This window comes from Molothrus aeneus, chromosome 17 (assembly GCF_037042795.1).
Source record: "Molothrus aeneus isolate 106 chromosome 17, BPBGC_Maene_1.0, whole genome shotgun sequence".
Lineage (NCBI taxonomy): Eukaryota > Metazoa > Chordata > Aves > Passeriformes > Icteridae > Molothrus > Molothrus aeneus.
The window spans coordinates 10,159,669-10,186,345 of record NC_089662.1 but is presented as its reverse complement, the minus strand read 5'-3'; the positions used below and the strand labels follow the sequence as shown (position 1 = coordinate 10,186,345).

Here is a 26,677-nt window from a genome sequence, read left to right as displayed (position 1 = left end):
AGTCCCGGCGATTGGAGCAGCTGTCTGTCCGTCCGTCTGTCAGGGCTCCGCCCGCCCGGCCCGGCCCCGCGCTCAGCGCCGAGCGGAGGCGGCGGAGCGCGGGCAGCGGCGGCGGCGGCAGCGGCAGGTACCGGGCATCGCAGCGGGCATCGCAGTGGGCACTGCAGCGGGCACGGGGTGCGGGGAGAGATGCGGGACCGGGGCATGCCCGGGAGAGCCTCCCCAGCCTGGGCAGGACCTGCCGGGCGGAGCCCACGCGGCTGCGGGGGAGCCCCGAGGGCGCGGGGATGGGGATGGGGATGCGGAGCTCACGGGGGGCTCAGCCGGGGCTCAGCCCCGCTCCGGGGGCTTTTGGTTGCTGGGAACAGCCCGGTGGATGTCACGAGGGGAGAGTGACTGAAATGGCCCCAGTCATTGAGGTTTTCCGCTTTGCCATGGTCTGAGAGGATGCTGCAAGGCTGGGTGGCTGCCTCGAGCTGTGTTCAGACTGAATCACTGCGGTTTGGGGTTTTCCTTGTAGCGTGACCGTGTCTTGCTACAGAAAATTTGAAAGATGCTAATTTCCTTTAGAAGTGGGTAAAGGTAGTAAAGTGGCATGGCAGGATCCTTACAAGAAAAAAATGTTACGTTAATGATAAATAAATCAGTTTCACAGGAGCAGAACTGAAGTTAGTAGCAGGCAGGATGCTGGGTGGAATCAGAGCACTTTAGTTACTTGCCCTGTATTACTTTTATTACCCATTTGTTCAGAATATACAAATCAAAAGCTGCTGTAATAAAACCATGTTTTTTAGCTCTGAGAGCCTTAAAAGCTCTCAGCAGAAGTGGACCTTAATCACATGAGTTTGTTGCATTAATATTTTATTACCATTTTATAGTCTGTTTGATTTTACCAGGCAACACGCTACAAGCCTGAAGTTATCCCTGCCTGGCACCTGGCACCTCTTTTTACATATATATATATATATATATATTTCTGGGCTCCTACTTTCTGTAGTGCCACTTGATTGTAAAAACAGACATTAAAATAGCATTTGAGGCAGAAATAATCACAAAGGAGATCTTCAGAAAAGTGTGTCAGAGTTCTTGTAAACGTGAGAAAGGATGAAGCTGGGGGGGGAACGGGTTAGTCAAATAATGAAAAGGAAAAAAAAATGTCGCTATTTATATGCAAAGAGGTCTGACTTGCAAACTGCCAAAAGTGGTCGGAAACTGAAGCAGCAGCTCTGTGCCCTGGGCGGGCTGGGGGGAACAGATCAGAGCCACCTGCCCTGCCAGGACTCCATCACAGCCCTGCGGTGAGTGATGAGGTGCTCAGGTGTCACAAATGCCACCTGGAGCCCTGGGAAGTGGCCACTCCTCTGACAGTCCCTTCACTTCTCCTGCCCATGGGGCAAACCTGCTCGGTGACAGTGGCAGGAACACGAAGTGTGACCCTGGGATGAGGGATGAGGCTGGGAAGCAGCGATTCCTGCTTGGGTTGGATATTCTTGGCCAGTGAAACCAGGAACTACCTGAGCAAGCGCTCGCTGGAAGTCTTTACAGAGATTAGAGATTTGCAGGCACGGGGGAAGATGGGATCAGCCACAAACAAAAGAAATACCCACCGGCTTAGGGAGATCAGCATCCAGCTGCTCGGTGCCTCATGACTGCAAACTCCTCCAGGCAGTTTTAATCTTTTTTTGTGTGTGTGTGTGACTTTGCAGCACAGAACGTGCTGGGGAGGATCCTGCCCTCCCATTTGGGGCTTTACACCCTGCAGTAGCAGGGAATCATTGCTCTGTTTTATGCTGCTCATTTTGCTCAGTCCACCCCAAAAAGCATCACTGAGCACTTGTTTTGCTTTTCTTTATTTTAATTGGGTGTGCCAAGCCCAGAATCCTGACTTTGCACGGATGAAGGTGCTCATATGCAGGTCACCATACATTCTGCTTTACCATTTGGATTTTTTGTCTTCCTCATGTGTTCCTTGAGGTGTTGCCTGTAAGTTGATTATTCATAGCCTGGGACATTTGTATCTTGCATAATCACAGTGAATGGTGGAAAAGTTTTGCAAGACTCTGCCCCCATGGAACAGAGTTGGCTGCTTTTTCCTGGTGGGTTAATGAGGTGCTGGGTATGATTTCAGGGGAAAGGTTCCCCCTTTGGATTTTGTGCTTAATGAATTGAGGTCACTATGTTAAGGCAACAGTAAGAGTTATCAACCATGCACAGGCTCTTGGTGTAATGAACTGCATTGGCCTGGGTTTCTCTGGCCACCCTAAAGGGTGCTGTGCTTCCCCAGCACAGGTAAAAACTGCATTGTCCTGGTCTGGTGATGGGCTTATCCTTGTGCAGAGGAGCAGAATTTGGGAGCTGGAGCAGCCCAGAGCAGGCCCCAGGCAGGATCAGGGGCTTTGTCCACAGTCAGTGGCAGCATGTCTCTCCCTGCACCTGTGCCCAGCTATTCCAGCCCTGTGTGCCTGTGGGATTTCCTCTCCTGCAGCCACTCTCCTTTCGTTTTCAACCCTGATTTATTCCTAGAGCTCCCCACCACAGGATTAGTTTTGTTCCATCTTGGCCCCGAGTGACCCGGTGGCGTGCGAGCCGCTGGACAGCGGGACTGGAGAACAAAGAGTTCCTGCACACACGCTCCAGGGAAAACGCTCCCACAGAGCCAGAGACTTCATCTGCTCTGTGAATCCCACACAAAACCACCCCACTTCAGTGGATGAGCTAAGTGATTGTAGACAAGTGCTCAGAGAGGGCCACTAACTTTAGTAGATTTTATGTCAGAGCTCTCTTGAGTACAGAGGAGAGCGTGTGATGAGGCAGTGAAGTGTTTATTATTAGCAGAGCAGTGTTGTTCTAACCTTAAATCTCTCTTCAGGCAGAACCCCCTGAACCTGGGGTTCTGCAATGTTGCTGCTGCCAGAAATAGTGTCAATTCCACCTGTAGATTGTAAATGAGCTTGAGCAGTGGGCATACGTTAGCACTGGGAAAAACTCTGTTTATCCTAGTTCACCTCCTTCAGCAAAGTGCTGAGCCTTTACAGCAGCTCTTGAAATTCCTGGAGCAGTGAAGTCCCTTTTATTCACTTGTGCTACTTCACTGACATCTGTAGAGTTATAATAAAACTGAATTTAATTGCTATTGCTAATGGCATATTGCTGTATGGCATCAATAATCTTCAGTCACTGGAACTCCCAGAGCTTGGCTTGGTTCTTCAAGAAGAAAAAAGAAATGCTGACAAGCTTTGTTTTACTGTGGCTGACGATTTGAAGGAGCTAGGGAGTCATTTCTATGTTGAGAAAGCAGGATCAAACACTTTTTTTCCCTAAAAAATACTTTGATTTTGTAATATTCTGGCTGAACAAAAAATCCATGAAAAAGTACTTTTTGTCATTTTTATAGCTTCATATTTGTCAGTTCAAGTACTTTGGATATCCTCTGTGATAGGGGTTTATTTTTTGGGATGGGCTTAAGAGAGGAAAAAAAAACATTTAGATTTTAGAGTTTTGGTAAATGGTAGCAATCCATGACACAGAAATAAATCGTCCCCAAAATATCTGAAAGTCTTGAGCTCTTTTAGACTTTTTTTCTCTCCTAGCCTCTCCTTGAAAAACTGCATAAATCTTTTTAGCTTGCCATATTCCAAATAAATCAGATTTGAAATTTTAATTCAATATTCTTTTGCTTTAAAAGCCCAGTAGAAAACAGAATCTCAGCCAGAATCTCAGATGAAGGATGTGGCCGCCTGCAGGGCCTGTGGTGCTTGCAGGGTGTGTGCCCTCACCTCTGAACATCTCTATCTCTGTCCCTTGGTGTGGATGTTGATGTGTGTGTGTGGAATTGCTGTTTCATACTGAGCTGGAGCTCTCTTAATGCTGAAGGATATGGCTTAGCATTTTTCCACCTCTCAAAGGAGTTGATGGAGTCTCACCTCTTCTGATCAGAGGGGATTTTTATTTATTTACTTAGAGGCATCCAGCCATGGGAGAAGCCAGCAGCCACGGACAGCACAGCCAGGATGCACCTGCCCATTTACAACCCCTTGTGCTTTGTGGGCATCATGCTTGAGATGTTCAGTGGTTTCTGCATGAGATGTTGCTGCACCCTCTGTTGGAGCTTGCAGTACAAAGAGCTGCCATTGGAATGGATCTGAGCATGCCAGGTTGGCTTCTTCCCACCCATCCTTGGTGGCAGTGTCCAGCTGCCCTGCACGCTGCCACTGTGCTGATCTTGTGCTCTGCCCCAAGCTCTCCCCTTTGGCCCTGAGTTCCTGCCCTTCATTTCATAGCTGCTCTAATTCTTGGTTGTGGGATTTTGAGTCAGAGAATGAAGACAAGTCATCCCTTTGAAAGTGTTCATCATTTCCTCTTAATGACACAAATAGGGATCTGCCCTCTTCAGAGAAATCCCCCAATATACCACAGCCTGTCAAGATCTAGAGTATTGCATGAGCAAATGCAAATTATCTGCATGATGACATTCTGTTTATCTAAAAGTATGAAATAAAATGAAGTGTGATGCCTGTTTAGGTCATCTTTAGGAGATGGGTGGGGGGTACTTGGTATCAAGTACTTGGATACTTCTGACATGGTATCATGCCATGTCAGAAGTCTTACAGCCATGTGAGCCTGTGCCAATGCTGGACCAAATTCCCTGTGCCATATCAGATTTGTGATGAATGGGTTAATTTTGCACCATCTGGCTTTGTGCTAGATCAAATATTGTTTCTGTTGTGGTAGCCAACATGAGGCCAGGATAAGCTGGGAGTAATATCCTCAGCTAATCCAACAGCAATATGATTGTGTACCTGTTCTTTCTCCAGATCATATCTGCAATAATTTGCTGGGTGATTTAGCAACGCAAAATAATCCTTGTGGAGACAGGGAGAGGACTGAGGGTGGAACACTTCTGTTGGGAATACAGGCTCTGACAGCTGGGGTTGTTCAGCCTGGAGAAGGTATGGCTCTGGGGAGGCTTTAGAGCCCCTTCTAGTGCCTAGAGGAAGCTGGAGAAGGAATTTTTACAGGGCCATGGAGTGATAGACAAGTGGGAGTAGCTTCAAACTGAAAGAAAGTAGTTTTAGGTTAGATATTAGGAAGGAATTCTTCCCTGTGAGGGTGGTGAGGCCCTGGCACAGGGTGCTCAGAGAAGCTGTGGCTGCCCCTGGATCCCTGGAAGTGTCCAAGGCCAGGTTGGATGGGGCTTGGAGCAGCCTGGGACAGTGGAAGGTGTCCCTGCTCACGGGCAGAAGCTGGATGGTCTCTGAGCTCCCTTCCAAGCCAAATCATTCTACAGTTCTGTGATTTGAGGGCTGTGGGTAAGCTGAATGAGATGATCTCCTTGCAGTTGGCAACAGAGACACAATAGGAATGTCTAACTCAGATTAGGTACTTAGCTTTAAACAAGTCATTATGAGACAAAAAATTGCAGTCCTAGAGCAGAATTGCTTCCCAGGGAGTCACCTGAGGCACAGAAATGGAGGTGATTTAACTTTGCATTTTTGCACGCCGCAGTGACCTCCAAGGTGCTAATCTGAGGTTAACCAAAGCAGAACAGCTGGAGTTCTACTGCATTTTGAAGCATTGCACATTTCAAGCAGTGAGTTCATTTAAGTGCTGTCTGGGAGGCTCTGCTGTTCCCCTGCTTGGCAGGAATCTCAAGACTAATACCTAAGAGGATTAGGGAGCATCACTGGATGTTAAACAAGATCCAGGCTAAGCGGTGTGCACCGGTGAGCTCAGGCTCCCAGGGCTGTTTGGGGAAGCTGTAACTTGCTGATCTATAAAAAACAAGGGGGTGTGTGGGGAAATGCCCTTCCATCAGCTGAATCCTTGGTGTGTGTCTCTCCTACTCTCACCAGGCTCTGTGTTTCCACCTGCCCATTTCATGTTGTCCTGTGGTGAGTGTTACAGGAGATGCTGATGAACAGCAAGTTTCTTTTTCTGTGATGATTTTAGCTCTCCTAATGTACTCCACTGAGCTCTGTGTTGTCAGGTTGGACTTGAATGTGTGGGCATCCAGCCCACCAGCACAGGGCTGAGCTGGAGAACTTGTCATAGAAAGCTCAAGCTAAAGTCTGTCCTTGGCTGGTAGAGCAAAATGACCTTGTGGTACATGATTTCCCCAGAAAGTCCCTGTAGAGAAGAGGGGCTGGAAGGCAATTGTGTCTCAAGAAAAAGGTAGCTTCATGGTAACATTCCATCTGGTTTTCTTTTTTGTTTCTACCTTCATATTGATCAAACCGTAAGTATAAAAAATTGTAAGTGCCTGTAAACCATGGTAAATGTCAAAATGAGATTATTGAATCTCAATAATATTGAAATACATCTATTATTTGAAATACATCTATTATTTGAAATACATCTATTATTGAAATACATCTATTCTCAACATCCCTGAGTTGTGTAACACAGGATGTTGCATTTTTTGCATTTTAGTGCATCTATCTTTAGAAGCACCAGAGAATCACGTGTTTCATGTTCTTTATTTGGGTTTTGCTAATTTCGTTTAATTTCTTACATCATAAAGGATTTGCCTGAGTCTGCATCTTCTGCTTGGAAACAGAGAAGGGACAGCTGTAGGAACTTAACTGGTAATCCTTGGGAAGAGCTGACCAGCAGCTCATGCAGAAAGACTGCTGAATATAGAACATTCTTTATTGGGTTGTAAGAATCCAAATGATGGAAAAGAACACCATGCAGGGCTAGGGGTTGGGAAAATGCTGGTGGTGTATCTGGAGACATCCAGCTCCATAGGCAGTGACAGTGATGGAAGGCACAGTGCTGTGCCAGCGTGAAAACCTTCCCAGCACTGGCCAAATGTTTGGGTAGGAAAAAGACATTAAAGCAAGAGTGGCATTAGGGAGGGGGAAGTTAGGAATTATAGCATAAAAGACCCTTTTGTCTGGTTAATCTGTGCTATGGCAAAAAGCAGTGTCCGGGTTAGATCTGCTCTGTACGTTGGCACTGCAAGTTTCTAAAGATGGTCTGAGGCAGCTGCAGCCAATTGTATTTGCACAGATAAGCTGGAACAAGTAAATAGATTCAGAAAATCTGGCTAGATGTATCTTCAAAGCATTTTCAAGCAGCTAATTGAAAATTATCCAAGCTACCTTCCTGATTCCTTGCGTATATTGCAATAATTTCCCGGTGAATGGAAAGCACTTGGAAAACATACAAAGGGTTTGTGAGTGCTAAACTCTACTATTTGGAATTTATGTAATTATAAATATGTCCTTGCTCGTGTGATAACTCGAAGCCAGTGTTTGCTGCTCTCTTCCATGTTTCAGTCTCCAGTGGGGCTAATCATGTGAAAGCAGGTCTCTGACATGAGGGGTGGGTCAGGATATTCCTATTGCCCCCATTCCTAGGAAGTTCCTCCCTCATCCTCCCTTTGTCCCTGCAGCACTTATGGTGAGCGCAGCATTCAGCTCATGGTCAGCTGGCTGCTCTCCGGGTGTGTTTCTCATTCCTGAAACTTTTCCATGTGTGCAGGACCACGCTGTTCCCACAGGAATTGCTTATCAAAGGCTCCAGTCCAGTCCTCGTGCCAATCCCACAATAGCAGCATCCTCTGTATTGCTGATCCAAAGGGATGCTTTGAAAAACTGGGCTAAAAATGTAAGGTTTACACTTGGTGTGAGCTGGGTGAAGTTCTTCAGCTGCCAGGAAACCAGTTCAGTGTTACTCAGAACAGCTCACTCATCCCATTCTTGCTTTTATCTCCCTTGCACTGAGCCAGTGGCCTAAGGACAAGCCCTGTTCACGGGACTGGGACATGGATTTATCTCACTTCTGGGAGGCTTCCCCACTCCTAAAGCAGCCAGTGGATTACACTTGATCCATATGGTGTTTATCAGCCATGACAGAAGGAGTGCTGCTAATCCTCTGAAGCCAAACTCTCCGAGGAAAATTCACTGTGTTACCAAGAGAAGTTAAATGGACAAACCCAGATGAATTTATCCTTTGCTGCAGTAATATGAGCTTGGTACTTGGATATGGACTTGGATATGGACTTGGATATGGTACTTGGATATGGACCAGATTCTAAGTACTTGATCAGTAATTCCAGGCTCACTCACACATCGAGGAAAATAAAAATAGAGGAGACCCATCACAGCCACCAAGCATTGCCGGGGCTGCTGCTCTCCTGTTTGCAGTACACTTCCTGATCATTTTTAATCCCTTACCCCTGTTCATTAGGAAATATCTCCATGTATGCAATAGAATTGAAAAAAATGCTAAGTCTACTCATAAACTGTGCTCAGCTGTGGAAAGCAGAAGTTATGTATAGATATTATTTGCCACAATAATACCATATAAAAGTCAAAAAAACATAATGTGGAAGGGAAGATTAACTATTATTGGGCATGTTTCAGCAAATGGGATTATTTTGCATGTCAGTTATGAGTTAATTTGCAACATTAATCTCATCGCGGTCCTTGGCAGAAATACAAAATGTTTTTAATTGGTCCTGTGACTTTTTAAATGATCACCTGATGAAAAGCTTGTAGTTTTACTATTGATTTAATGCTAAATATTATGGGGGGGGAAGTCTTTACAGATTTCATCAGGAAATACAAATCAAATGCTTTCATTGCCTTGCTACTTCTGCTATGTTGACTCGATAATGTTGGCACTCTGGAACCAGCTGTACAGTGGAAAAAAAAAGTAGAAATCCTGCAGCAAAATGAGGAAATCTATGGCAGAGAGATAATAGCATTGGGACTGATTCAGTGTAAGCAAGAAATCACCCGCTGAGTCATTAAAAACAGAGATGAATGGGAGGCAATAAATGGATGGCTCAGAAGAATATGAATGATTAGGAAGTGCATGAAGTTGCTTGGATTTTTTTCCCCTGAAGATTATATTTTGTCCTCTAAAGTGGCATATGGCTCCTGTGAAAGCTGATACCCACAGTGAAGGTGTCACAGCCAGTTTATAAATACTTCAAGAGGTGCCAAGCAGCTTGGGGGGCACACAGAGCGGGAGTGGGCTCCCTGCCCACGGCACCTGGGCACGAGTCATTAGCCCAGGTCCACTGGGATTGTACAGGAGGGGATGTTGGGGCTGAGAAGGCTTCTGGGTGGAAAGGCTGGCTGCTTTCTTGAAAATGTTTCACCCTGTTTGCTGTTAACAGTGGCAGGAGTTGAAGAGGGGATGATGTGGTCACCTGGGTCTGGTGGCCCAGACTGCTGCCACCAAGGAAAGAAAACCTTTGATGAAGAGCTGTAATCTCTTTTCTGACTCATGAAATACCAAAATATCAATATAAATTCATGAGGTATCAAAGGAGAGATCCCAGTGTTTAAAGGAGTTTTTCCTCCAGGGTGAAGCTGGGCCAGTTGGGGAGCTCAGGGCTCCTGCTTGCGTATCAGGTAATAACAGAGATGTGCTTCTTCTGTCTGCTGTAATCAGTGAGAGCAAAATCAATCCCCAGCCAAGAAACCTTCTTTACAAGTGCAGTCAAGTGTAACATCAGACATGAGTCTGATACAAGTTTGATAGGAGGAGGGTGCAGCTGCAGCCCTGGCTGCTGTGCAAGGAGGCGTTTGATTTACATGAGTATGAACCATTCCGCCCCTTAGAGCCTGATTCAGCACCTAATAATCACTCCTGACTTTAACAGAGTGCTAAAGCAGGCTTATTTATTGCTTCCAATATTGCATCCAAAGATGAGAAACAGATTTAGAGCTGTAAGAGTCATAAGAACACTGGAGAGGCAAAAAAAAGTGGAAAAAATAGAGCCTTGCAGCAAGGCATCATTTTTTTGTGCCAGCACATTACAACAGTCTGTCTCTGCAGCAAAATTTCAACCCCTGCAGTCAGTTTTTGCATTTACACTTTACGGATCAAAGTTACCTGGCTGTACTCAGCCAACTAAGGTAGGAGTTACCTGGAGGAGTCCAGCGTGGACCTGCAAAGTGATGCCCTCCTGCCCACCAGGCTCACCTGCCCTGCTCTGTCATCAAATCTCTGCTGGAATCTGGAGCTTGAAATAGGAAATAGTCCATGAACACTGCTCCCCAGACAGGGTAATTGAGATAAAGTTATTTGCAAGTGAAAGTTGGACCTCATTTGTTTATGAGGCCCAATACTTTGACCAGACGTGTTGTAGCACTCCTGATGTGAATGTTTAAGATTTGGTGGCACGTGTGGGCTGTCCTCTGCCCTTCTGGGGTAGGAGCAGAACCTTGGTGGTGCTCTGAGCATCACTTTCTGCCAAGTCCTCCTGAGATCTGCTGGTACAGAGAAGCACATCTATTTAGCAAATGTCAATCATTTTTTTACAGCAACACGCAGATAAGTATTAAAGTCTTCACCACCAAAGGCTGCAATATTCCCAGGTTACAGCCATCTGAACATAGTTCATTTTATCAGGGAAAAAAAAAATGCCCTTTTTCCCTCTTCCGTGCTGATGAGGCTGTCATCTTAGGGGGAGCATTTTTGTGGGAACCTCTCAAACAGATATTGGCAAAATTATTGAGAAATACAGGATGCTTTGAGGATGCTCTCTAATTAAACAGTTCTCGCTTAGCATTTGTTGCATATTTAAGACCAGTATTCAAGGCAGAACCTTATTATTTTCATCATTTATAGTTCAGCCAAGGCATTTAAGGAAAAATACTCTTGGTTGCTGGCAGGATCAGGTGATGCAATGCACAGGAACAGGGTGAAAGAAGGCAGTCTGCATTGGTAATCAGGTTAGAGTCAGCTGCCTCTGCCCTCCAGCCTGCTCTGAAATGGCATGTAGTCTAATTAGTTATAGAAAGGATTTTACTGAATAGTTGTAAACAGATCTGAGGGCTTGGAATAAAATCAATCTGACTGTGGAAACTTTTCAGGATAATTATAAACTGTTATTGGCAGAGTGTGAAAGAGAGACCAAAGGACTTCTAGCAGTGGGAAACTTGTAGCTGTGTGGGCTGTTCTCTGCAGGGGGAAGAAGGGAGATGCAGATCTTTATCAGAGGAGGGATAAGGGGCTTCAGTCGGTGGGGACACTGCCTTAGAGGTGCTTTTCTTTTAAGGCTCTTGAATGTTTTGTTCTTTTCTGTAATGTTAGTGATGCCCTGACACCTGAGGTACCAGCACATCCCATGGTGGAAGGCATGTGACCAGGTGAACTGCACAGTGAAATGCTTGTACTTCTTAAAAAAAGAAAAAAAAAGGAAAAGAAAAAGAATATTTGAGGGGTTTGAGCATGGTTTTGTATAAAGGCATGTAAAAATTCTCTTTGCACAGATCAGAATGGTCTTGGCTCAGATTTTCACCATCTCCCTACTGAAGTAAGTGCTGAAAATTGCATCTCCTGGACAGGCCGGTCGCTGCTGCCCCACAGAGCCACCCTGGCCACCAGCCCACCTCAGTGCCACTGGACTCTGCATTCCCGTTCATGGCAATGCCCCAGAACTCCACCAGAGAAAATGGCTTTTGTTTCGCTCAGCCCCTCGACTTCTCCCGCCCATCCCCTCACGGCGGCGAGGCCGGCCGGCCGTTGGGCGCAGCGAGGGAGGGCGATGGCCGCAGCACCCCCCTGAGCAATGGCCTGGCCTCCTCGGGGGCCCCCAGCCCCTCAGGGGCTCCCAGCCCCTCGGGCTCCTCTGCCGAGCCCCTCTGCGCACCCAGCCCGGCACAGGACCAGACGCCGCTCGAAGAAGGGATCAAATACGTGTCTGCCGAAGGGGAGGAACTGGCCTGCGGCTGGGGGGCCTTCACCCCCGGCTGCCTGCAGCCCTGCAACACATCCAAAGGGGTCTTGTTCTTCCTCTGCGTGGCCTCCTTCCTGCAGGGCATGACGGTGAACGGCTTCATCAACACCGTCATCACCTCCATCGAGCGCCGCTTCGACCTGCGCAGTTACCAGAGCGGGCTGATCGCCAGCTCCTACGACATCGCGGCCTGTGTCTGCCTCACCTTCGTCAGCTACTTCGGGGGCAATGGCCACAAGCCCCGCTGGCTGGGCTGGGGGGTGCTGCTCATGGGCCTGGGCTCCCTGCTCTTCGCCCTGCCACACTTCACCACGGGCCCCTACGAGGCGCGCTCGGCGGCCCAGGTGGGCGTCTGCGGGGGGAACCAGAGCCTGCCCTGCTCCCAGGCCGCCTCCAGCCTCTCTGGCTACAGGTTTGTCTTCATGCTGGGGCAGTTCCTGCACGGCATGGGAGCCACGCCGCTCTACACACTCGGCGTCACCTACCTGGATGAAAACGTCAAGACCAACTACTCCCCTGTGTACATTGGTGAGTGGGGCTCAAGGGCAGCTCCAGCCCTTTAGCAGCAGGGTGCTGGGAGGGAGAGGTCATGGGCCTTCATCATTGTGGGAACCCAGGAAATTCCTCTGGCTGCCCTGGAGGGCTCGAGACCCTCGTCAGGGGGCTTGGAGACCTTGGCACAGAGCCCAAGACCCCTCTGCCTTTGATTTAGCCCTTGGAAAAAATAATTGCCAAGCTCACTGTCTAACATAGGTGATAGGTATTGGAAAGTAATTGTAAATATTGTACACGTAGTTTTTAGTATAAAAAGATAACACTGCCCCGGGGGCAGGCAGAGTGCCTCTGACTGTCCTGCTGAACGGACCTCAGCAAGTCAGGAGAAAGAATTTTATAGATTAGATACAATAAACAGCCTCGAGAATGAGAAATGAAGAGTTCTGACTCCTTCTTCGACCACCAGGCTGGGAAAAGAGACTTTCTAACTTATCTCAGGGTCACTCTGACCAGCTAGAGACCCTGAGAATCATCTCCCAGCCCACACTGGGAGCACCTCTCCTGACACTGCTCAGCCTTTTCTTCCACTTGAGGGGTGAGGTGGAGCTTAGAGGGATGTGGCAGCTCTCTTGATTATTCACTAGGAGGAAAACTGTGAGCTCAGTTGGGTGTTTTTCCTCCCACAGCTTGTGCCCTGTAGGTGGGGAGTGCCTCCTGCTCCTGGCATGGGGCCAGCCCATGTGGCATTAGCATCACTGGCAGACAGCCATGAGGCCATACCCCATATCCCTGCAAGGGGGCATAGAATCACAGCATGATTTGGGCAGAAGGACCTTTAAAGTTCACCTAGTCCAATGAGAAGGGACACCTTCAACTCAGCTTAGAGACACTTCCATTCTGACCTTGTCAAGGGATGGAATATCTGCCACCTGTTTGGACCGCCTGTGCCAGTGTTTTATCACCATCATTTATATCTGATGTAAATCTTTAGATCATGATCCCTTCAGGCCTTAGCACAGCGGGGATGGTAACTGGGCTGCTCAGCTATTGCTGGTGCAAAGCACAGCCAAGAGAAGAGGCTCAGCTCACTCCTCTGCATCACTGGTCACTCAGCAGCTGCCAAACACTCAGAGTCCTGTTGGTGAAAGTGCCAAAGGGTGATCTTTTAGCAATTTCCAAATGTGTCAGTCTGCCCGTGCTGCATCAGAAGGCTGTAGTGTGGGAAGGAGATCACAAGGAGATCATCAGCAAGTTGATCTTTCCATGTGTCATGGTTTAAACAGCAAACTGAAATAAGTGCCAGTGCTGCTGTGTTTAGTGTAGACATTTTGTGTTGTCAGTGGGGAGACAATCCTGCTGCTTATTGCTGTGGCAGTCAGGATGTGGCAGTGGGATCAGCTGCATCCCTGCTAAATATGGTTTAATTCTGAAGCAATTTTAGCTGCCCCATACTATAAAACTTCCCAGGTTGGATGCAAAAGCTTCCCTGGAACAGAAGCATGAGAGGAAAACTTGTTGGAACGATCTGGGTTTGTGTCTTAGTGGTTTAGTGGGAAGGGTGTGAGGCAGCCAGAGGCTGAGCATCCTGCATCCAGGAGGGAATCACACTGGGATCCCTGGCTGACGTTGTCTAACACGACTTGTTTTCCCTTTCAGCTGTTTTCTACACTGCTGCAATCCTTGGGCCTGCAGCGGGTTATCTGGTAGGAGGAATGTTTCTAAATATTTATACTGAAATTGGCAGAGAGTAAGTCGTTAAAAAAAAATCTTGTTCCTTTCCCTTTCTGCTCTGTGTTTCCTTTGGGGTAGAAAAAAATAATACCAATGATCTGGAGCAATGATCTGGTGGCTGGGTGGGAGTGTGCCTGGGTTGTTGGGTGGTGTGTCTGCAGGCAGGGAGGCTGGAAGGGTGGTTTGCATTAGCGCTGCTGCTGAGGGGAAATTGCTGACAAACCTGTCAGCTTCAATCCTTCCTCACGCTGCACTGCCTGTGCTAATGAGGCTTTGAGCAGCAGGTGAAATTTTTGAATGAGTTCCCTGATGAGGTGGTGCTCCCAGCAGTGCTGCTCGCCCTCCCACTCATCCCACCAGGATGCTTAGTCCCTCCTTGCTTTGTGATATTTGTGATTTATTCTTCTTTCCTTCCAGGCTCTTTGGTAGATCACAGAATCACAGAATGCTTTGGGTTGGAAGGGACCTTAATGATCATCTAGTTCCAACCCCTCTGCCTTAGGCAGTGACACCATTTACTAGACCAGATGAAGGGATTAAAAAGGGGGAATGGGTTTGCAGGGGAAGAAATGAGTTATTTCCACCAGTTTTTTTGCAAAGGATGTTTCTGGGGTGGAGTAAGGATCTTGCCAACCCTCAAAGCACAGCTGGAAAGCAGTGAGGTGAATGTGCAAACCTGAGATTAAATGAGAATGAAACAGTGTGATTTCCTGGGCTTGTGTTGTGCTGTGCTGAGGCTAGAGGGATGGTGGACACGGCGTCCCCATCAGATCACTCAGTGTCCTTTGCTGTCACCCCCATGACCCTTTGGCTCCTGCCAGCCTCAGGGAGAGGCCCGCGGGGCTGCCCTGCTCTGTCCCCAACCATCTCCTCTGTCCCTTTGTCCCTTTGGCTTCTCTTCCTGCAGGACCGACATGGCCCCCGAGAACACGCTGTGGGTGGGGGCCTGGTGGATCGGCTTCCTGGGGGCTGGAGCTGCTTCCCTCCTCATCTCCATCCCCATCTTGGGCTACCCCCAGCGCCTCCCAGGTACACAGGGGCTGGGCTTTGGGGCTGGGACTGCACGGTGCTCCTTCCTGGGCTCGGGGTCTGGGGCTGGGACTGCACGGTGCTCCGCTCACCCTGGGGCTTCCATCCATCCTCCTGCACGTGTCTAGCTGGGGACATGGGAGCAAAGGAACAGCTCCCTGTGTTTAAGTTGGAATTGCTAAATGGATTTCGCCCCATCTGCCTCTGTTACTGCTTGTCCCTTGCAGCTGTTGGTGGAGGGAGGATGTCACGTTGAGTTTTCCCCCTGCAAATCCATGGTTTCAGAAGCATCCATACCCTGTGTCTGACACACTCCTCCTTCCCTTTGCCTCTCATTACTGCTTGTCCCTTGCAGCTGTTGGTGGAGGGAGGATGTCACATTGCATTTTCCCCCTGCAAATCCATGGTTTCAGAAGCGCCCACACCCCGTGTCTGACACACCCCTCGTTCCCTTTGCCTCTCATTTTTCATGTAGGGTCCCAGCGCTACATCGTCATGAGGGTGTCAGAGGCTCATCAGCTGAAGGATGGCAGCCACAAAAAAACATTGGATCCAGACTTTGGGAAAACAGTGAAAGATCTGCCTCGGTGAGAAAAGCACCCCACACAGAGGTTAGGGAGCTCTGCAAAGGGGAGGGAGAGTGATGAGCCCAAGCTGAGCTTCCATCAGCCCTGCCAGCTCATTGCCCTTCTTCAGGCAATGTCACTTTCTTGCAGAGGAGGTGTCCAAGTGCCTGGTCCTGTCAAGGTCTGGGAGCTCTTGGCAAAGAGGCTGAGCTAGAGCTGGTGCTGGGGATCCCATGGGGGAGCAGGGGACACGTGGCTGGTTCCATTTGGGTTTTCAGAAGCTCATGTCCACCTGCAGTGCTGTGCCACACACTGAGTTTCACTGGGAGTGGCTTGATGCCCAGCTTTGGGTGATGGGAGATGCCCAGGCATTGCCAGCTCCCTCCCTCTCCCCAGCAGCATTATTTCTGCCTGTCTGCTTCTGCCTGGCCTCACCTGGCCCAGTTGCGTGTTTCCAACAGCTCCTCCTCCCCAGCCCCTCGAGGCTTTATTTCTTTCCTCTATTTTTACTTGGGTTAGATCCCTGTTTTGTCATTTTTAATGAGAAACAAGATGAAACAGGCCCTGTGATTCTCACAGCTCCCTTCCAAAGCCAGGGAACAAAATATACCACACTGTAACTTTCAGTTCCTTTTCTCTTTTATTCTTGGTTTCCTTTTTTTTTTTTGCCTTCATATCTTCCAGCCACCTTTTGTGTATTACTACTTCTTATCTCTCCAGCAAGGCAGTGACACAGCAACTTGCTTAATCTTGAGCTGCTGCTTGGCTCTGTGATGGGAACAAAGCAGGAGCCAAAATAAAATGTGATCTTTTAACCACCTATTTTTGTTACAGATTTTTGAAATATTTCATGATTTTTTTTTGTTGTGTTGAGTTGTATTGAAATGGAGGGCAGAGGGAGAGGTGCTGCTTTATTTATTGCAGGGGGTTAGCTGGCATGGAGGCTCTGGATGTTGAAGACATACCTGGATATTGATTCCTTTTGCAGCTTGCAGTCAATAAGGGGATCTGTCACCATTGAGATTTTCCTTTTTTTTTTTTTTTTTTTTATTTCTCCCAGGACTGTTTTTAGGGAGGAGATTTTATCTATGTGTGATGGCTGCTCCCTGCAAAGATGTTGCTAAACCCCAGGCTGCTGCCAACAATCACTTCTGAGCATTAGCTGTGGTCTTTGCTGTGCTGGCAGAGGAGGATGGAGGCAGAGCAGGTGCTCAGAACAGGAATTTTCAGCACCAGTCGAGCCGTGTTGTGTCAACACGACTCACACCCATCTGAAATGCTTGGAGACTTTGCAGGAAGTTTACCAGGGGTTAAGGCAGTTGTATGAAGAATATTACACTGAACAGACTTCAGTGCTGTTATTAAATGGCATTCTTGACTGGGTGCCATTTTCCGAGGTCACGGCTTGTTCTGCTCACGGAAATTGAATTCAAAACCTGCATTTAAATAACGATAAGTCTGTGACTAAAACCAACACAAACAGGGCAGCTGAGAGGGATGAAATTCAGTGCTTGATGCTTTTCTTGCTTGTCTGGAGCAAAGCTCCCACAGTTTGTGCTGTCTGACAGCAGGAACAGAGACGATCCTCCTCCAGGAGCATCTTTCACTCCTTGTTTCTGAATAATAAATCCCCAAAGGTGGGAATTTGTATCAGGCAATTCTGACCAGTCCAGACCTCAGTGTGCTTTGAAAGCAGGAACCCAACAGACTTTTGTGGTCCCTGGTTTTGATTAATGAAAGGGAAGTGCCTTCAAGGCTTTCTGCTCTGGAAACTTGCATTAAAGAGGAGATCCCATCTGTGCAGGCAGCTCCTGGGGACACGTGGACCAGGCTGGAGGGTGAGGCCAAAGCACACTCCCTGTTCCTTTTGTTGGGTCAGGGACTGTGTGCCACACATTTTCTCACAGTACAGGCAGTAACAGTCTCACAAAGATAAGCAGAAATACTGATGAAGTAAAATACTGTTCCATGCCATCAGGTCCTTTCTAAGTGAGGTTCATGAGTTGCTGCATTCACAGTGCTGCCCAAGAGCTTACAGGAATGCAGCCTAATCCTCTGCCCTGGAGACACTTCTGTATTAACTCTTGGGTTGAAAAGGCCTGATGAAACAGCATTTTCCTTTCTCTGCTTCCATATGATTGCTGTCATGGAGTAACCCCTCCTGTCAGAGCAGAGGGGCTCAAAGGGAGGGCCTGTAGGGCTGTACCAAGAGGAGGCTTTGTCCCTGCAAGCTGCAGGGTGCAGTTTGTGAGGATCACTGCCTGGCCTGGCAAGCCCTGATCTTCAGCATGAGGAGTATTTCACTGATCACTGCTGGATTAGGTGCAGGGTGGGACTTAAAAAAGCCATGAAATGGAACAAAGAGAAGTTGGTTTCTGTTCCTGTGGGGTGCACGTGGTACCCTCTGTTCCCTTGGTGCTGGTGACAGTGGGTGTCATTTTTTGCTGGAAAAGCCCCATTCAAATGCTATAAAATTGGAGAAATACCCATTTCTCTGGGGTGTTCTGAGCATGCCATGCTCAGAGGAGCAGGCTCTGATGATGATGCAGGTGGTCCCAACCTACTCAGGGAACCATTACGTGAGAAAGAGTTCCTGTGTGTGCCCATATCAGTAAAGCCTTGGAGGGTCAGCTTTTTTAGCTGGTGGGATTCTTCTCTGCAGTGCTGGGCCTCCTGAAATCCTTTGGCTGCAAGAACTGAGCACTGCCAAGACTATTCAAGAATTAGGTGATTTCTGGGTGTGTTTAAAGCTGATGTAATAAAAAAGTTTGTGCTGTCTTTGGTAAGGTTTTATGTGCCATAGCTGCTCACAACTACATCTTCTGTCTTCAGACAGATTAAATTAAGTGAGTAAATCCTTATTATTAGTGCTGAAAAGAATTCCTTTGCATTTTCCTACTTGCAAGTCCAGCCTGTAACTTTTGGGCAGAGGGTGCAAAGTCACACTAGTGCCAAGGAGCACTCTCTTTTACTCTTCTCTGTAAAAAGGTGAAGGCACTGTCTGTTTTCTGCCTCAGCCACAAGATCTACAAGCATTTTCTCACTAAAATATTAGGCTTTATGCTTCTAAATTAAGCACAGTCAAAAAAATCTGGAAAATAAAATAGTACATTAAACTAATCCCAAGAGCTAGGCAGTGTAAAGCCCCCTGTAATCAAAGTGTAGGAATGTGTGGCATTTCTGTCTTTCAGCTTCTTTGTTCTTTTGATGTAATGAAATTCTCCATGTGAGTGAAGTTGCATAAATGTGACTGTGAGCCTCAGCACGTCTCCCCCTTGCTCGTACCAAGGCAGATTTTCTCTGATCTCACATTTCCACCAGAGCAAGAGGTGGTGACTGTTCCTTTCTTCTCTGTGGGCATCCCATGGCATGGCTCTTGCAGGATTTGTGCTCATCCCAGAAATGGGATAACCCATGGCACTGGCTAGGGGGAAGTCATGGAGCAGAATTTGAAGCTGGTTACAAAACATCCCCTGAGAAGCAATGTCAGTCCTCTTAGTCCAATATCCGAGATAGTGAGAGATAATTGAGACCATTCCCTGTGCCTGAGGGCCTTTCTGCATCTCAGGGATGGAATTGTTGCTGGATCTGCATATAAATGACACATGGCAATTTCTCAGGCATATCTGTGGCTCTCTCCTAAATCCCAGTGGGTCAAAGTAAAATGGAATTAGTCAATTTATACGTTAAGCTTCAAGTAAAACTGGGCTTAGATTGTGGCAGAAAGATTGCTTTCTGTTTTTCAGGTGTCTTGGAGGTGTTTCCTCCATATAGAAAGGCTTGCTTGGTATTTCCCCTGAGTTACAAAACATCTCTGGTTATCAGAGGTTGTTATTGTTCTGAGAGTGTGGGTGCACAAGTAACGTGTGTATGTGAGGATGTAGCACAGATTTGCTCTTGGTTAAGTCAGGAGTCCCAAGATATCTGCCAACAGGCACTAATAAAGCCTTGAAATGATAAAGATTTGGTGAGGAGTAATGTCCTCTCAGTATTGCCCCATTGAAACAAAGTACTCAGCCTGACCCCAAATGTTGGAAAATTCCTGCTGAAATCATCCATGTAGAAGTTGTGGATGCCCTTAGTGTGAGTTACATCACTCACATACACACTGTGTCACTGACTGGAAAAGCTCCTTCAAACCCCAATTATCTTTTGGGGTTTTTCCTTTCAAAGAGTTGCAGGATAATGGGATGCTGTATGTGATCCTTCTGACTTGGAAGACCTGAAATCAAAATGTGCCTGAAATCAGTGATTCAATTCCAATATATTTGTCCTTTCCAGGTCAGTGCTGCTACTTCTGAAGAACCCCACCTTCATCTTCCTCTGCTTAGCAGGAGCAACTGAAGCAACGCTGATTGCTGGGATGTCCACCTTTGGACCCAAATTCCTGGAGTCTCAGTTTAGTTTAAGTGCCTCTGAAGCTGCCACCTTTTTTGGTAAGGAAAGCATGTTTTTGCAATGTTTTCCCATTTTGCCAACAAATAGAAGAGCACTTTTAGCTCGTTTAGAATGGAGACAGATGCTTTGCGGTTTAATTAGGGACTGGTTATCCCCTTCAGCTGTTGGATGGGATCATTTCCTATCAGCACACCTACACCCAGTGCATTTCCAGAGCTGCATCCACTGACATCAGGAGGAAATGTGTCACTTCTGTAGCCATCTGTTACCCTCTAGAGGAAGGCAAAATAATTGTAATTCCTCCTATTGCATCACCAGGAAACATTGGCTAAACATTTCCTGCGAGGAAGGATGTCAGAGCTTGGGGGAATATTTTGTCAGCATCCAAAAACTGCGAGATCCTCACCTAAGTGCTGTAACATAGACCAAGGAATGGTGTCCAACAAGCATCAGCACTCCTCAAAGACCCAGTTTTAAGATCTCTTGATAGGAAAAGCTGCCTTAACAGGCTCATGCCAAATTACCTGAGCTGTTACACAGGACCACCCACTACAGCAACATCCACTGAACTCCCACCAAGAAGCCACACAGAAAGCAAGGAGTCATTTATATGCAAAATACACTGCAATTAATGTATTCAAACCTGAAAACTCCTTGCTGACATTTCTAAACTCACTTGTGGGTTTTTTCCTCTTCTCTTTCAGGTTATCTGGTGGTGCCAGCCGGAGGGGGAGGCACATTCCTGGGAGGATTCCTCGTGAATAAATTTAAACTGCGCTGCTCAGGAATCATCAAGCTGTGTTTGCTTTGCACAGTGTCAAGTCTGCTGGCCATATTCATTTTTTTTATCCACTGCCCTAACATGCCCATGGCAGGAGTAACCCAGATGTACGATGGAAGGTAACAACAGCCACCCTGTCTGTCTGTCTGTCTGTCTGTCCTGAGGGGCTCTGCTCAGAACAGGGTAATTCAAACACACAGTGCTGGTGGCAGTGATGTGTGGATGTGTTGGGGGTAGAAGTTGGTGTCTGGTCAGTCCTACAGGCAGAGGGTGAGACACAAATAGATGTCCTGAGTTTTGCAGTGAGATGGAGTGTATGGAAGAGGCTCCCTAGTTAGTGAGGGAGGGAAGATCAGCAGCACCAGAGTGGGAGATATTCCACCCTTCAGCTGCCTTTGCAGCAGCCCCCATCTCTGTCCAGTGGGATAAACTGGACCAAAAGTGGGAGCCTCCTCTCTGAATGGAAGTGTCACCCTAAGAGCTGGTCACTTAAACTACCTTGGTGACTGTGGGAGAGACAGCTCCAGGACATGGTTAAAATTTGGTGGGATGAAAGCCTTTCCAAACCTGGGGATCCATCACAACTCCCACTGTCCCTTGCGCTCCCCATTTCCTCCTGTGAAGTGCTGCTCACTGACTGCTCCTGTGTTTCCCTCAGTGCTTTGCCAGGTGGGCACCTCAACCTGACAGCAGCCTGCAATGCCCAGTGTGGCTGCCTGCAGGACACCTACAGCCCTGTCTGTGGCACTGATGGCATCATGTACTACTCCCCCTGCCATGCTGGCTGCAAAAGTGTGTCTGTAAACCTCAGGAATGGCAAGAAGGTAGGTCTGGAAGCACCGTGCATGAGCAGGGTGGTGGCACATCTCCAGAGTGATTTGGCTGGCTCAAAAGGGTTTGAGCTTGGCTGCAAATCAGTGTAAAATCAGGCAGGGCAGGGTGGATGCTCTCAGGTACCATGTGAGATGAAGGCAGGAGGTACTCTGGGGTCACCCTGCTTTGCTTCTCTTGTGTCCAGTCATCTTTGCCTCATTCTGGGTCAAACTGTGCTGAAATCCATGGAAAATCACCCAGGCAGGCAGGGAGCTTGGTAAGCCCCTGATTTCTCTCCTAGTGCTCCTTTTGAGTCTTGAATGAACGTGATGCATCTCCTCATCCTTCCAGCATGTTGCTCATGGAGTCAGGCAAAGGCTTGGGGAGGGTAGAGGTGATACTCAGCTGCCTGGCAGAGTTAATTTCCCTTGCTTGATTGACCTGTTTGGAAACAGAGGTGTGTCAAAAATGCAGCTTGATTTCGACTTCATTCTGGGTGTCTAACCAGCTGCTTTCTGCCCTCCCTGAATTTCTTATTTTTAAAGCTTTGACTGTCACCACGCTCTCCTCAGCAGAGCCCCCACCAGCCTTTTTTTCCCAGGTCTACCAAGAGTGCAGCTGTGTTGACAAAGCCCTCCTGCCTGGCTCTGGCAAAGCAGAGGCAGGGAAATGCACCTCCTCCTGTGCCAGAAAGCCCTTGCTCCTGTGCTTCATGTTTGTGGTCATCCTCTTCACCTTCCTGAGCAGCATTCCTGCCCTGACTGCCACTCTGAGGTAAGCAGGGATGGCCTCGTCCTCTGCCAGCACTGCAAGAAGCCTCAGTATCCTCCTCTCTGCTTTATCCTGCTGGATCAAGCATGGGAAAGGTGTGATGGGAACCACTGAGTTGGTGGCAGCCTGGAGACATCAGGACTAGTTCCTGTCCCAGTCTAGCTGGGAAAGGAAATTTCAGCACTGGGAGCTTTGTCCTGTGACATGGGATACACACATTTACAGCAGAGCTGGAGGGACACTGCACTGGGGTGATCCTAAATCTCCAGAGGGGTGGAGGTCCCAGGTGTGTTGGAGGTCCCAGATGGGCTGGACTCGAGGACCTGGAGTTGTGAAGCAGGGAGGTGATGCAGCCTGGCAGCATTTTTAAACAAACCCCTTTTTCTCCCCAGGTGTGTCTCTGACAGACAAAGGTCCTTTGCACTCGGGATCCAGTGGATTGTGGTACGAACCTTAGGTATGGAGCAGAGGGAATTTGCACACCAAAAAGGTCTGGTGGCTCTGGGAGGTGTGTGCCAAGCTGTCACCCAGGAATAAAACACACTGGGTTGGAAAAGAAGAGAGTAGGACACACACTGCTGAAAAGGAGGATGCTTTCTTTCTTTTGCTGTCTTCCAGGACAACCTAATTCCCTTTGCATGTGATTTGCAAACTGAATGGAGGGTCAATGTCTTGCCAATGTGCCCTAATTTTAAGGAGAAGGAGCAGAAGTGTTGAAGCTCCTGTGAGTGTCTTTTGGCTCTTGTGCAATGTGTAGGTCAGGATGGCCAAAAGACCTGCTGGACTCTCAGATCTTTAAATCCAGCAAATTTTTGATACCTGGTAGCTCTGGATGCTGCAGGATGAGTTCTCTTAATCATGGTATCAGCAGAGCTTGGTGCTTTTCTGCAAGGTGCTGCCCAAACTGAAGGTGCTCCCTCTCTCTGCCCACAGGAGGCATCCCTGGCCCCATTGCCTTTGGCTCCATGATTGATAAATCCTGCCTGCTGTGGCAGGACCAGTGTGGGGAGCAGGGCTCCTGCTACGTTTACCAGAACTCAGCCATGAGCCGCTACACCCTCGTCGCTGGACTGGTCTACAAGGTGATGCTGCTGCTTATCTCCACTCCCTGGTAAAGCAGACAGGTTTTTAGGACATAATATTTTGCTCTGGGAAAGAATTTTACAAAATTGGGTTGCCCTGATCTGGCCCACCCCCAGACAAAATTAAATTTTCACACAAGAAATTTCTCAGGGAAGGCAAAAGCCCTGTTAGCTTCTCATCAGGTAATGGTGCTCCAGACACCATCATTCTGTTAAATTCCCATTATTTTCCAGGATTACAGCTTCTATTACACCATATGAAATACTTTCTTCCAACAGCAAACAAAGTGATTTTTGCTAGAAATGGAGTAAAATATCCAAGTGCAGTGTATTAGTGAGAGTGAGGGATGGCATTGTGGGCAGGCTGTAAATAACCATTCCCCAGTCACTGCTAGAAAATAAGAGAGCTTAGAGCTGTGGGCTTTATTTATTAGCAGAAAACCATCATTTTAACTGCTCCCAAACAAGCACTTGCCCTAGATAGTAGTGTTTAGCAGCTGCTGTGATAAAGGGGTTTTCAAAAGCCTTCCAGCAAAAGGCTGAGGCAGTGTTGGCTCATGCAGCACTGTGCTCCAGGTGTCTGTGTGGGGCTGAACTTTTCCAAATTCCCATTGCTATGGGGCTGGCTAAATTCAGATTTTTACCCCCTCTGGCTCTGAGTGCTGCTCTTGTTTCCCAGGCTGGCCAACATCATCTCCCCAAAGCTTGGTCAGCAAAGCTCATTGCAGATGTGGGGTGGGCTCCTGGTTTTAGGGGAGAGCAGAGAGTAACGGGGTGTCTCCATGGTTGCAGGTCCTCGGGACAACCTTCTTTATAGTGGCCTGTTTACTCTACAAACCCCCACCTCCAGAGTCACCTCCAGGCAGCTTGGATGCATCTGAAAATGGCAGCAGTGACCTCCAGGAGCACAAGCCTTCACTGCCAGCTGAAGAGGATATATAGTGCTGTCCACATGCAAGAGACTTTTTCAAACTAAGAAATACCACGAGAAGACATTATGCAGTTTCCCAAGGGGTTTTTAAATCAACAGTAATATTTTAAATTTTAATTCTTTTTTTAGTTGAAGATAAATAATTTAAGTAACCACTGGTGTGCTTTGCTATTTTCTTAACAGCAGAAGCACATTTGAAGTTGTGCGCTGGTGCCACGTGCAGTTATTTAATTTTATTTAAAGAAAGGGCTACTATAGCTTTATTCTGTGTCTGTGACAAGCCAGGATCACGTTCTCCACTTGTGGAAGTAATCACTGGTAACTCCAATGGAGCATGTGGGGTTTAAACCACCAGAGGATCTGGGCCAACTGTATTGAATATCTCAATTGTAAAGCCAACTGTAGCAAAACTCCTGTTGGGACTTCCAAGCTGGGGAGGAGCACTGCTGTTCTGCAGTCTGCACTGCAAAGGGGTCAGCTGGCCCTTGAACTGTTGCATGCAAAGCAGACAGCCCTGGCAGTGTCCTCCTCCTTCCCATGGCACACAGAGTCACTCTGTTCAGGAGCAGCTTCTCTCATTATGCAAGTTCCTATTACTGGGAGAGGAGATTTGATTAGCAAACCCATCAGTACACTACAGGCAGCCATTCCCAGAGCTGCCAAGCACTGTACACTCACTGCCTCACTCATTGCAGGGTTTACACCGTGGTGACACTTGGGTTTTTTTATTTGTGTTGTTTAAAAGTGATCCCTTTTGTAATATACTGTGCAAAACTTGAACTTCTGGCTGTTTGCTGGGTGTGGGAGGACATGAGATACAGATCTATGCAATGTTTATCTTGGGTTGTTCTGTAAAGACAGTGGGTTTGGGTAAACAGAAAGGTTGGAGTGAATTTAGTTTGTCTCTAGACCAGTAGCCTGAGGGATGGGTTTGCCTTGTGCAAGGGGAATGCTGGCTTGTAACTCTTGCAAGGAGAGAGGGCAGCGTTCCCAGAACGACCTCTGAATGTGCTTTTGCAATATGGATCAGGACCTTTCTGAGGGGCAGAAGTGGAACTGGGGCACGTGTGAGTCTGGCTCACCTCTGAGTGCAGATGAGGCCAGGCTGGTGCTGGGTGTGCCAGTGTTTGCACAGCCACAGGGTGCAGGTGCATGCCCAGGGGGCACAGGGAGCCCCTGCAGTCCTGCCTGGTGTCAGCGTGGTCGCAGGACAGCACCTGCAGCTCTGAGCTGCACAACTGCACTTCCTTCCTGCCAGCTCCCACTCAGAATTGCTTTGTAGATGTTTTTGTATATTCTGTATATTTATGCTTCCGCAGATGGACACAGGATAGGCATTTGCTTCCTTCATTAGCAGAGGACTGACTCTCAGAGTGTTCCTGTTGCAGGCAGGGATGGTGCTGCTGGGAGTGGAGTTGATATTCAGGTCCGTGGAGGAAAGCAGCTTCTTCCATTCACAGATCTCCTTCCACCAAAGCCATAGGGTGACCTCTCTGCCTCCAAAGCCCTTGTTTCCCAGCCCCTGATGAGTGCTGGGACACACTGTGCATCCCCTGCCCCATCCCTGGAAGTGCTCAGTGCCAGCTTGGGTGGGGTTTGGCACAAACCTGTCTAGCTGAAGATGTCTCTGCCCACAGCAGGGGATCGAAACAAAATGATCTTTAACTCAAACCATTCAATGATTCTGTTTCTATCTCTAGTAATTGCTGGAAAAACTAAAAGTGATAAGGGTGAGATGGATGGTGGCTTTTGGCTGCTTGTGGAAGGGCAGCTGGTGCAGCTTTGATGGGGCATAGTGTGCAGGAGAGCCCTGTTTTTCTAGAGAGGCAGGATTAGACCCACTGATGCAGGATTTAACCCCAGCCCTGCCCCAACACCTTCACCTGGGTTTGGAGCCACCTGCAAGCACGAGCCTGTCTCCAGGCCTTGCCCTTCCCAGCTTAGACACCTTGGCTACAAGCAGGGATCTTAGATGGGGAAATGCATGAATGTATTTTGGGAGCTTATTTTATGTATGATGTATTTATGAAAGTTAGAAGTTTTTTCTTCATATATATATATATATATGTATGGGTGTGTATATATATATATATGTACATGGATATTGCAATGCAATTTTAGTGTTTATAAAATGAGCTTTATCTGAGTGTGTTGTTTCCAGAGCTAAACTAAAGCTCCTGGAATTATGGGCATTTATTATGTTGCTGTGGGACTGGCAATTCAAGGATTTTAGTAAGCAGCAACATGGCATTCCTGTTCCATAACCAGGCTGTTTAGGTGTACAGGTAATTTAAAATATTTGGAAGTATGTTTCCCAATCTGATATGAAGTATTATATTGCTATAAAAGCATAGAAATATAACCACTCTTTCACAGGTA

At 47.6% G+C, this 26,677-nt stretch overlaps 1 protein-coding gene across 1 annotated transcript; it reads left to right on the top strand.

Annotated features, from left to right (window-relative positions):
• Window positions 1-65: 65 nt before the first annotated feature.
• SLCO4A1 (solute carrier organic anion transporter family member 4A1) lies at window positions 66-26,677 on the top strand. The gene is made up of 12 exons (XM_066561512.1): window positions 66-127; window positions 11,235-12,229; window positions 13,853-13,943; window positions 14,835-14,956; window positions 15,432-15,543; window positions 19,804-19,958; window positions 20,625-20,820; window positions 21,360-21,525; window positions 22,116-22,288; window positions 22,678-22,742; window positions 23,219-23,367; window positions 24,160-26,677. Exons 2-12 carry the CDS (start codon window positions 11,386-11,388, stop codon window positions 24,307-24,309), a joined length of 2,223 nt encoding a protein of 740 aa, XP_066417609.1. The 5' UTR covers window positions 66-127; window positions 11,235-11,385; the 3' UTR covers window positions 24,310-26,677.

Bases quoted from the DNA above. Each gene is read 5' to 3' on its own strand.
- SLCO4A1 (XM_066561512.1), top strand. From the start codon at position 11,386: ATGGCAATGCCCCAGAACTCCACCAGAGAAAATGGCTTTTGTTTCGCT. The intron at 14,957-15,431 runs GTACACAGGGGC...TTTTTCATGTAG, and splicing joins CTACCCCCAGCGCCTCCCAG to GGTCCCAGCGCTACATCGTC. The intron at 22,743-23,218 runs GTATGGAGCAGA...CTCTGCCCACAG, and splicing joins GATTGTGGTACGAACCTTAG to GAGGCATCCCTGGCCCCATT.